This window comes from Podarcis raffonei, chromosome 2, assembly GCF_027172205.1.
Source record: "Podarcis raffonei isolate rPodRaf1 chromosome 2, rPodRaf1.pri, whole genome shotgun sequence".
In the NCBI taxonomy this organism is placed as follows: domain Eukaryota; kingdom Metazoa; phylum Chordata; class Lepidosauria; order Squamata; family Lacertidae; genus Podarcis; species Podarcis raffonei.
The window spans coordinates 78,790,995-78,803,747 of record NC_070603.1 but is presented as its reverse complement, the minus strand read 5'-3'; the positions used below and the strand labels follow the sequence as shown (position 1 = coordinate 78,803,747).

At 39.0% G+C, this 12,753-nt stretch overlaps 1 protein-coding gene across 1 annotated transcript in view; it reads right to left on the bottom strand.

Moving 5' to 3' along the window:
• The window catches only part of SYN2 (synapsin II), a 145,786-nt gene that overhangs the window by 63,906 nt on the left and 69,127 nt on the right, over positions 1–12,753 (bottom strand). Inside the window, exons 3-5 of the mRNA XM_053377672.1 lie at positions 12,583–12,674; positions 9,557–9,713; positions 3,796–3,885 (exon numbers count right to left, since the gene is read on the bottom strand). Coding sequence (XP_053233647.1) covers positions 3,796–3,885; positions 9,557–9,713; positions 12,583–12,674 — 339 coding nt within the window. The remainder of the gene's footprint in view (positions 1–3,795; positions 3,886–9,556; positions 9,714–12,582; positions 12,675–12,753) is intronic.

Genomic DNA, 12,753 nt, shown 5'->3' with positions numbered 1-12,753 from the left:
GGAACAATGTTCTGCCTTGACCATGAGCATCTCTGACTATTTCATAATCCAGTGGAGATGCCACTGTTCTCCACCTGTTTTGCAAACTGCATTATGAGGCAGTGGGACAGATCCATATGTTGCAGCCCCAGGCACCTTTTAGGATACAATGGGACTTGCTACTCAGTAAGCATGCTTAGGACCATACTGTTATGTAGAAACATGCTATGAAGGATATCTACTTCCTAAAACAATGTTTAAACAGCTGAATATGCTATAGATTTTGCAGAATGTAGAAGTCAACTTGTTTGTTGTGCCACAACAATTCCCAGAAATGTGACTCCATAGAAAATGAATATATATATATATATATATAGTAGCACAAGTTTTCATTCTAAGCCCTTTGGCACTGAAACATTGGCTTCAACAGGCATATAACTCACATTATTTTTTCTGAAAAAAATATCTTTCATTTTCCAAAATGGATTTTTGATCAACATTTATATATGGTTTTTTGTGTGAAACAAGTTATTCAGTGTAAGACTAAATATAGCAAGCCTATTCTACTGTATCATGCATGTGACTTTTTAATCCCATAAATTACATAGTAGATAGCAGGTACTTCAAAGCAAGTACCTACAAAGCAAGTCATGTAATTTCCTTGAAAAATAAATCCCAACATTTCCTCATCTATTATTTCAATCTGCAGCATGGGTCAATTTGTAACTGCTGATTTCCTTAGGTAAATGTGAAAATACATCAAGGAAATTGCCAAGCTTTTATCCTAGCAGCAATAAGCATTTAAAACTAAAAAATGCTAATTTTTAAAAGCTATCTACTGAAGCAGTTAAGAAGAGTGCTATCTTTGTGCAATTGCAGTTTACTGCTTTTTAGAGGGAAAACAGAACACAAGACTTTTCTAGAGGAATACAAGTATATCCGATTGATCAGCTTCAAACTTAGAGCCTCAGAATACTCTGGTATAAAATTCTGAACAGCAAGTTGTTGAGGGGAAGGGAACTGTGAGAAACTCTTGAAACATCACAAAAAAAATCTGCCTAGACAACGTCTTTAAGTACTGTGGTTTGGCTCCAACATTACTAGTGACAATCCCCTCTGCCTCTCTCTGGATCATCCCACAACAGCAGCTAAGCTTTTCACAGAAACTGCAAAATCTATCTGTCATTCTGCATCAACTGTTTTCCAAGTCACTGCCTTTACAAAGTCTCCCTCAGAGAAAAAGAATCACAACAGGAAGAATCTTCAAATTTACAGTCATCATTGCTTATGTGAAATGTCCATAATAAAAGAATACATGTGCAGATGAAGAACCATGGTCATGTTTATATTCATATATCATACAGAATATTAATCAGACATTTTATCAGCCAGCAAAATAATTTTATTGAGATATCATGACTTTGTGGTGTTGGCATAGAAAAGAGGACACACATTCTTTTACTATCTTGTAAGTGAATATTTCAGACTCAGGAATGTCAGGTAAACATCAGAAAACCAAATTCAACTAGCATTGCAATCCTGAACACATAGTGCAATCCTATGTATGTTTATGCAGAAGTTAGCCACACTATGCTCAGAGGGACTTATAGGTAAATATGTATTAGAATGCATTTTTACTGGGAAGTTGCACTGAATTTAAGGAGCCATACTTCCAAGTAAACATATCTAGGACTATGCTACAAATCACTTTTTATGGTATAGAATTTTTTTTAAGGCCCTAGTTGTTTAATAATAAAATATTTTGAATCAATAGAAAGGGCTAGGCATATTCTGTCATGTACTTTTTTAGCAGAGAATCTAATTTAGAAATTCATTCATTCGAATGCAAGTTTCTAGCCCATATGCTGTTGGGAAACACCCAGGTATGTAATCTACAGTGTAATACTATCCAGAAGTAAGTCCTATTAAATTCAATAGGCCTTACTCCCAGGTAAATGAGATTAGGCTTGCAGCCTTAGGAGCTTCATGAATACAGAACTTGTATTACCTATTGTTAACTAGAAATTTCTGGCTATAGCAGAGGATTTTCCAAAGCCTACCTCATTTGCTCGTAAGGCAAGTGAGAGACATGCTAAGAATACAAATCAGAGAAGCTAGCAATCTTTCCAACACAGCCCAAATTCCAAGGAGATTCAGATTAAATATATGGCATATAAAGGGCAAGACACGTGTTCCTAAACACTCAGGATTATGTATTTGTCATTTATATTTCAGAGCAAACACCACAGTAACAGAGTGTATCTGTAAAGTGCTCCTCATTCTGCTTCTCTTGTACTCTTTGAAAAAAAACAACACCATCACTGAATCTGCCAGAGCTGGAGGAGGAAAAAAAACAAGCACTTGCAGTATGAAATGGTGTTTCAACCACCCACACAGCAAATTTTGTATTTTCCAGTTTGTGATTCCTGTACTGTACATTTAACAATTTAACATTTAACAATGCTACTCTTCCAGTGCATAGCATCTATTCTATAGCAGGCTTTTCAAAATAGTACCACCATTGATACCAACACAGACTGTTCTCTATCTGTCTAAAGTCAACAATGACTTCCTCAAACTACAATTCATCTCAGTAGTCCTACTGTGGTTTGTCTACCACAACTCTCTGGCAAGCATGACAAACCACAGACTTCCTTCCATCAATGGAACTGGGAAGGATCATCCTCACAGTTGTGTTGCGATTCAGAGGTCCACAGACTTCTTTGCTTGTCTCCAGCTTCTAGGTTGGGTGGAAAGTTGAGACTTGCTTACAGAAATACAGTGCCAAACAAGCCCCGGTTTTCCATTCCAGAACTGAAAAAGGACAGTGGGTGTTTGTTGTTTTTGCTGGTGCACTTCTGAGACACTCACAGCTCAACAAAACAAGTTCAGAGCTGCGGTGGTGGCGGCAGCAATTGTCCCTGCAACTGCACAAGCTTCCCAAGGCTTCCTAGCTGTGCAGGATCATCCCACCCCTCTTCAGTCTGGGGAACGGGGCTTGGGCTTCCTCTGCAGCACAATCAGAGGAAGTGCTGCACTTCCCTGGTCCAAACTTGGAGGTATGGAAGAGAGTGGGTGATTTTCCTGGTGTTGCACTGAGTTTCAGATGCAAGTCTGAACACTCTCCTGGTGGCTACTAATTTTTGGTTGATTAGGTCCACCCATTTTTTTTATTTGCTTGTTTGTTTCCTGCCCAGTGGTGGTTTTCTTTTGTTATCTCAACTAAGATGGGATGGGGAAAGATTTCTCCCAGAATGACACTCTCATCCTAAAATATCCTTCCTACTCACATTCAAACCACTACATTCATTGGTCTGGAGAAATAAGAGGATGTGGGAAGCCACTCCAGGCTTCCTTTCCAGTAGTCCATTATTTTATCACATACTTGATGGCGTATTGGAAAGTGAGAGGAGAAATGCTTGTTAGTATAAAGCTGAACATGTGTATAATCACAGAAACCAATTGTTAACAGCAATCCATGAATCAAATGCACTCAAAAACCACAACAGCATTTGAGGATGAGTCAGTGACAGCTACGTTGAATTCTTCTCCAGAAAGTACATCTTTCATTTCAATGTTTTTAAGGGTTTATTTTTAAAGTCTGTTAAATAATGTTTTCCCCATTTTCAGAACTTTAGATATTTCAGCTGGGTAGTTAACCAAGTTAAAGTCTGTTGGATGAAACCAACTTTTAAGTAGCATTTGATATCAAGTAATAGCTGGTGGGCAGAGCTATAATGTGAATCATGCATTATTATAGCTCCTTTCCCTACTACATAGAATCAACTGGTATTTATGTTTGTTATTCACACCTACCATTTCCTTGTGATTGGGATAAAAGGTTTGCTCAATTAAAGGGAACTTCTCTGGTCCCAAGGTTCTGTAGATGGACACCAACTGAGCAAACTGCAAAAGAAAATAAACAGAATTCTAAGCTCAAAGCTCAAAATTACTTCAGCACTGTTATTCAGCACCATAATTACTATTTATCAAAAATCCAAGAGCCTGTTAAAAGATCCCTTCTAGTTTACCATATTCTGAATACCCACCTACAGAAAAAGAATGCATAAAAAGTAAAATATACAATTGCAAATGATGGAGAAAATAATAATTTCATATACCTGAATTGTTTTGGCAATTCCATTTTCTTTTGAGCCTATGGCCTAGCTAAACTAAAAAGGCCTGTGCCTACTTTTTACAGTATACAACAAGCTGCTTTTAAGTATTGTATTATTGAATGTTCGTTTTGGAACACAGAAAAGAATAAACTGATAGAATCCATGGTGACCAATATACACATGAAAAGAGAATCAACTAGTCATGCCAGTTATGCTTAATCTTGAATTGTTTTGTAGATAGATAAAAAAGGATATTGGGAGACATTTAATGAACAGGGAAATTAGACAAAGTCTTAATAAAGAAAGACACCGAAAAATGATTATATGTAATTGACTGATATTACAATGAGGAGCTAAATGATTTTGATTGGTTCAGGATGATGACACTGGGTTGCAACCGCTATGGGTAGACTGCTGTGATTCTTTGAATGGTGAATGTAAATCACATGTGTAACCTGGGAGTGTATAAGAATCATTGCTTTGGATACAGCTCTTCATGGCCTCTCTATGATTTTGAAGGAGCCTGACCATAAGTATATTTGTATTCAATAAAGGCCTATTCTTTTTACTTGGAGCCTGCATCATTTCCTTTGGGGTTTCTGTGAGGGATACCTCCGATCTAGGAAGCCCTTTCAAATTTCTCCAGTACCGATTATCCCACATTAAATTAATGGCACTTAAATTTAGAAATGTGCATTGGATATCAGCACTGGGTATTAGCATTGCTCATCTGACACACTTCTGCACAGATTTTATACAGTGCAGCTCATCCCAGTGGGGCACCCTGTCACAGTCCTGCTTACCGTGGAACAATTGACAGCTTTAAGTGCCAATGTTCAGGTGTGGGGCAGCTGGGAATGCTTGTTTGAGAGTGGCATCATAGGCCAAACCAGGACCCATGCTGGACCTAATTTCTCGCCCCAATGTAGAAGAATTTAGAATCAGTGTTCCAAATAGGAGAATTTCAGTGCATTTTTCCTATGGGATTATTTTATAAGATTGCAAAACCACCAGCCATTCAACAGGTTTTTAAGGCAATTCTCATACACCTATGAAGGAGAACTTAATTCCATATGCCCTCATTTCCAGTCTTCAAACTATGAAATCTCAGTTGCAACAACAACATCCTTGTAATCACAGCAGCTATCTTTGTGGGACTTCTCTCAGCAGAATCAACAGCCCTCCAGAGCCACAGCAACATTGGAGTTGAGGATCATGCTATGCTCTAATCACACACTTAATTCTCCATTAACAAAAATGTTGAGCCTCCAACAGAGAATTTTCTGCCGCCAGCCCACATAGTTCAGCTGGATGCACAATGACACAAAACATGAATGATAAGCATAAGTTAAAGATTTGTCACTTCAACATATTAGCAGGAAGAAACAGCACTAGCAACTTAGGACTCTGAATCAATTTTAAATATGGCATAGTCTACGAAATGGTGGGAAACCAGAATGAGAAGATCTCTTCAAGCTAATAACTAGTGTTTCAAGTCCCCTCTAGAGCTATTTTCATTTCAACTGTATGTGTGGTAATAAAGAAAAAATAACACAAATCAATATGGGAGAATGTTATGGTAATTGTGTTTTGCCTGGTAACTAAACATCTGACGTTTATAAGAAACAACAATAACATATACTAGCAACATCTATGCTTATACTTCAGAAAATTTCTAGCACAAGAGATTTTACAACATCTGTTCTTTGATCAAAAAAGAAAATGAATATGATTCATTTGAATATTATTCAGTTCGAGTGATGTTATCTATGTGATTTGTTTTTAAGTATAAAAATAACAGGGAAGAAAAATGGGGCGGGGGGGTGGATTAAACATCTTTGGTTCTGTTTGCAACCATCTATCTACTTTTTCTTTGGGGAAATGGATCACTTTCTGTGATTCTATGATGTATGAGGACGACTGTGCTTGATAGTTCAATGTCTTCATAGATTTTACTGTGAGAATTCTTGTTCTTAGTGCATTTTCTTTGTATTGCTAGCACTTTGTATTCTTACCTTTCTCATATAAAAGCTGTCTTTTCATCTATTAAAGAGCTTTTCTCGAGTGAGAGGAAGGGATTGTCAGCTGAAATCTTTATGTGTACCACCAATGCTTTGTACAGATAATAGTAAGCACTTGGCAAGAGAGCTCTTTCATTTGATAATAAAAGAATGTGCAAGATATATTTTGTTATCCTAAGAGCGGAACATTGTAGCTTTGAGTGAAATCCCTAGGTATATGGTACACTGAATGCTAATGCTATAATTAGAGACTTAGATAATAACAGTCTTACTATTTTAGTTTTATTCACGTGCATTTAAATATAAGCATGTGCCATGAAACAGAATAGGACATTTCTCTCCCTAATATACAGCATTTAAGTAATTACACCTAAATGGGAAATGGCCTCATGTCTTGCTTCCACACACAAAAATGAGCACAGAACTTTCCAGTGGAGTCTCTCTCAGACTGCTGCAGGAGGGAGGAAGAGAGAGCAAATAGCAGAACTGCAGTTGCAGCTTCAATCTGAGTGGGAAACTGCACTAGTGGGAAACTCCTTCCAAGTACAAAAGGAGAGTGCAGAATGAACTTCGGAATCCCTTATGGGTTGACTGCCTCTGGTCCTGGAAGCAGCAGACAACAATCATATAATTTGTCTCTCTCCATCTTCTCCGTACCATGAATAATATCATTATATATGTTTACCATGTTCCTCCTGAGTTGCTTCCCCCTGGCTCCCAATAAAACAGTTGCCAACATTTTAACCTTTTCATGTAGAGGTGTTGCTCCAGCTCCCTGATCATTTTGGTTACTCTTTTACATACTTTGATGCTCTATGGGATGAAAGGTTATATGTGCACCCCTTCTCAGTCATTATCTTGGTGGGATACTCAGCCAGCTCTTACGGCTTTTGAATAAAATGAGCTTACTGCCATACTAATCCTCCCCCCCTTTTTTTTGCATTCTGTAAGTTTTGTGTTGACTGAAGTTCTATTGATCTGAAAGGTGCTGCTTTCCTTTTTTAAAAAATATAGATTGTATGGAGATTACTGGAATTATTGTATATGTTCTCTCAGTTCTGTTAATGCAGCTTGGTATGTTCTATTCCTTATTCCAGGGTCTGGTGAGAGTGGTATCCATGGATTAAGAATATGCATTATTTATTGTCAAGGGCCAGGGCGGGAATATGTGGCCCTCCAGATATTGGACTCCATCTCCCATAGGCCTCAGCGGGTATAGCTAATGCTCAGGGGTGATAGAAGTTAGAGGATAGCATCTGTAGGACCCACATATTCCCCATAACTGCTCTAGGGTATTTTGGAGTTGACAGATCACTTGTCATTTTTACATTCAATGTTGCTGTGGGTACCAGAAAATATCTATTTCACAGAAGAAAAATTGTTGATGCTTGGAACGCGCCCCCCCCCCCACAAAAAAACCCAGACAGAAAGCAAAGATCCCTATCAAAAAGGAGACCCAGGTTGAAATCTTCACTCATGTATGAAGCTCATAATGTGCTAATCTCTATCTGTAAGCTTAAAGGTAAAGGACCCCTGACAGTTAAGTCCTGTCATGAATGACTCTGGGGTTGTGGCGCTCATCTCGCTTTACTGGCTGAGGGAGCCAACGTTTGTCTGCTGACAGTTTTTCCGGGTCATGTGGCAAGCATGACTAAGCCGCTTCTGGCGAAACCAGAGCAGGACTCGGAAACACCGTTGACCTTCCCGCCGGAGTGGTACCTATTTATCTACTTGCACTTTGACGTGCTTTCAAACTGCTAGGTTGGCAAGAGCGGGAACCAAGCAACAGGGGCTCACCCTGTCACGGGGATTTGAACCGCTGACCTTCTGATCAGCAAGCCCTAGGCTCAGTGGTTTAGACCACAGTGCCACCTGCGTCCCAGTGATCTCTAAGCTTAACAGACCTCAAAGGGTTATTGCAAGGATAGGATGGTGGTTGGGGGTGGAGACCACTTGGAGCTCCTATGAGAAAAGGTGGGGTATAAATAAATAAATGCATTTTAAAGAGCCAAAATCTGTTGCTAAAACGTGACAAAAAATATTAGAACTTCCGCATGCCGTATCTCTAAAAAGGACCTACCCAGCCATTCAGTAAAACATGATTTCATAAAATGTGATAAATGATAAATTTATTCATAAATGACAAGCTGGTAGTAAATTTTTATAGCATAAACCCATCCTACCAGCTCAACACTCAGACATTTATGCTTTCATTCAGACTGGCATGTTCCAGCTCTTCAATTTTATGTTGTAAATCTATAAAGCCAGTTTCTTATGCAAAGGGCTGGGTGAAGAAAGATAAAAGCATTCTGGTTTTAAATGATAAGGGCATGCATGGCTAGTCCCAAATGCTAGCAACCTTTTAAAACAATAGCAGGAATGTCGACTGAGAAGCCTAAGGAAGAAAAATGCTGAATTCAAGTATAACTGGTTTTGTCCTTAATGCCAGCATTTTTAAAGAGCTTGCTCTAAGGCAAAGGCATCCTAAAAAGCTTATCACCTCACATTAACTTTCTGATTGCAGAAGTGATTCTATGGGCACTACAGCATGCACACACAGAGACCTCAAGGAAGAGCAGCAGGAAGATGTAACAAAATTGAGAAAGATGAGGGCTCTACACACAGCAGGTGCAATTTATGTTGATAATATCTACCAGTGGGATCTGCACACATGTAGTGTGGAGTGTTCCCATTCAGGGTTTAGACAGCCATGTCCCATTCCAAGATGCTCAGTTCTATTCAATTCTATTCTCCTTCTCTCCCGTTTACTGTTCTCCCAACTCCCCACCTCCAGTCACTTCATCCACTGAGCATTATATGGCCACTGAGAATGTGTAGCCCTTAATGGGATGGCTTTTTATGGGGGGGTGGAGGAGGAGGAGGGTCCCCTTTAAGCTTTTGTACCTCCTTAAAATGTTTGTATTTCTGCAAACCTTGGGGTGCCCCCCAAACCTTCTGATTGCTCTTTCTGCGCTGATGGCACTATTTTGGCTACAAATGGACTGCCACTTGGAGCAAATGTGGTGTAGTCGTTTGAGTGTTGGACTCAGACTAGACAGGCACAAGTTCAAACCTCCACTCGTCCAACGCACATCAAAAAAGATTTTTTTTGTATAAATAAAAATTAGCCAGGGGGCAGGGAGATGTGAACATGGTACACCACCTTGAGCTCTTTAGAGTAAAGACAATAAAAACATAATAAAGGAACGAAACAGCATACAGTAAAAGTGTTTTGTATTTTCACATGAGAAATTAAAATTATAGCTCTTAGGGTAATTAATGAGCCCACCATTGGACTAATATAGTGTTAACTAATGTTTTAAAAAATCTAGATGGTCAGATTTGTCATGCATCACACAAAACAGCTCCTTCATTTTCCCCAACCTTCCAATTCAAAGCGACGGTTGTCTTCGAACTCGGGAATTTCTGTCAACTTACCACCCAGGGCTTGTCACAGAAGTTGAAGATTGACTCTAGGGAGTTAACGCTAGGGATGCCAGCATAATGCATCCCGATGATTAAGTTACGGAAGTCTTCATTTTCTGCCATGCCGAACGAGTGCTGTCGAACAAGAACGAAGTCGGGCCTGAATGATCTAAGGAGAATAAGAGAATTTAAACATTTCTTCCACAAGCTATTTTTCTTATAAATGAAAGTAATACAAACATAAGAAAATGTAAGAGAACAAAGGTTACTATATTTTTTCATATGAACCGTTTTGCACTGAAAGTCAGGGGATTCCCCCCTCCCCATAAACCCAGTGTTCTTCTTTCAATGATTTGTGTTATTAAAGCTGTGGTCCTATTCATGCTCACTTGGAAGCAAGCCCACTGAAATCAATGGGAGTTTCTTCTGACTAAGTATGCTTAAGACTAGGGTGCACATCCAAGTGAAGAAGCTCCAGATTCCCCAGCTTTACCTGGTCTACCCAAGTGACATCTCTTATAATCTATAGTGATGCAGCTCTGATCTAGCAACTGCATGCTCACTGAAAACCGTATCTTTGATATTTGTTCCTAATACACCATATTACTTAGATAACTAAAGGGAAAAGCCAACACCTGTATGAAAAGGAAAGAACAATCAGAATAATTTTTATTGCCTGGGACACTGGGGCAATCACCTGTAGGGCAGCATTTAGTAAAGCACTCTGTACCTATAAACTACAATTATTAAGAAAGAAGCAGAAAACATCTTGGGGTTGTTGGAAATAAGTGCCAGGACTGAGGTGATAAGGTATGAGAATTAGGAGCACAAAATATAGGATGTTAGGAGACAACAAATAGATAAAAGGAGGTTGAATGATAGAGCAAGGAGATAGAGATACAAGATGGCAGGTTACCCTATAATATGGTAGCTTTTTGGAGCATCTGAGTGCTACTGAGCCATTTCTCCTCTTACAAGCAATATAGTCATTTCCCCTCTTATTAGGTCAGCAAACATTCCTGCCAGGTTACTGGTCCCAGCACAAGTGGGCTGAGAATCAGTGAATTATGATATAGAGTGATTCTCTAACATTTGTGATGTTGATAGACATGCCTTGCTTTCATTTCAATCCTTTGCAATGGGCTTCCCAATTAGACTTCTCAGCGTGCAGGAAGAAACTTATGGCTCTGATCCTCTTCCTCTTGTTATTCATGGTCAAAGCGACTCTATTGTACTCTATTTCCTAGATCTCAAAAAATTCACATCAGAGTAGTTACATCTGGAATGAGAAACCAGGTGAGTTGGGCAGCTGTCATAAATACTGCACTACTGCTGCCCCCTAGAAAAAGACAATGCCAGAAAATGGCAGTTAACCGCATCACCTATGACCACTATTTGTTTCCTAATTTCAGACATTGCAATTATGGTATGGGAATCACATGGAATCATCAGCTATACCACAGAAGTGCATGTGAATCAATTCTGAAGCAGAAATCCTTGGGAGTGCAACTGAATTTCAAATAATCTTTTTAAAAATAAAAAATAAAACCTTTTTCACCCATCATTTTTTAGATATGTTCTGCAATATCTTTATAAATCAATACATTGTTCCTCCCTGATTATATTTACAGCTCATGCACAGTTTGGTAATTTAATGTAACATTTAATCAGCAGAAATATTTGCTAGCCTTTTGAATTACTATGGGCTTGGTCTAGCTGTATTGAAGGCATAAATAACCCTGATGCAAGGAAAGATCCACATAGGTCATGCCAGAGCTCTAGCTTCCCCATGTCCCATTGCAGCAGAAATGAAAGCACTATTCAGAGCGTTGTTCACGTGTCACAGAAATGTAAAGCTGGAAGGGACCCTGAGAACCATCTCCCTGCAATGCAGGAATATGCAGCTGGCCCACATGGGAACTGAACCCACAACCTTGGCATTATCAGCACCACGCTTTAACCAGCTGAACTAACTGCTTCCAATAATACCTTGGCATCATGATATGTATGCTCCAAGCAGGAAAGGGAAGAATAATGGGAAGAATAAGATTCTGGTATGGGGATCCCTCCAGGAGCAGTGAATCATAGAATCATAAAACTGTAGGGTTGGAAGGGTTCCCGAGAGTCTTCTAGTCCAACTCCCTGCAATGAGCCCTTTGTATGTATTAATCACTGGTGCATCACAGCACCATTTGTTATTTGTGGGGTTCCTTCCCTCTCCTATTTATTTCAAAGGAACAGGGGCAACACCTAATAAACCTTTCTTAGTACAGCATAGTAGATGACTTTAATATAATGGCATTTACAGGTAGGCAGCCGTGTTGGTCTGCCGTAGTATATATAAGGGTCTGGTGACTTCTGTTTCAGTGTATCTGAAGAAGTGTGCATGCACACGAAAGCTCATACCAATAACAAACTTAGTTGGTCTCTAAGGTGCTACTGGAAGGATTTTTTTTTTATTATAATGAATCATCAGTTCTGCAAAGACAGGAAGTTTTGAATAGTATTGGAGGTAAGCTTCCAAAAAAACTAAATCACCTTTAAAGAAACAAGCAACATGAGTCAAATACCCTAACCAAAAGAATAAACAGTTTCAGAAAATATTTTTATCATTTGAAAAATAAATTTGTCCAAAGCTAATTTCATTGCTATGTCTCATTGCTATTAAGAGTTGTTCTTTTGCTTTACAAGTTACAAAGTGATCAAAACAGAGTTTGCTAAATCAGTCATAGCTACCAGGTTGGGGGGGGGGGCTTGCTTGCTTGCTTTATTGATTGATTGCCTGGCCCAGGTGAAGCCTCCACTGGGGTGCTATTGAGGCTGCCAGCCTATGTGTGTGTGTAAGCAAATGCATGTGGGTGGGTGAGGGCAAACAGAGTCATTTGACCAAGGTGGAATAAAGCCTAGTTTCGCCTCTGGCTAAATGCTGATCTAATTTAATAATTCCACAGAACATTGTTGGTTTTAGCAATATGGTAGTTTTCGACTGCTTTAAGTTAATTTCAGTTTTTATGAGGAGGGGAAAGAAAACAACTTACCTAACAACTTTAGTGCCATTTCGGAACGCCTGCATGTCAACAGCATAATTGCCATCAGCATGAGCTATCAAATTGACCTCTGAAAACTGTGCCTGTAAGAAAAGAAAAAAAGAACCTCCATAATCAATTGTGTCAGACTAAATTCTTCTTCGCGTATTTAATTAAGCTGTT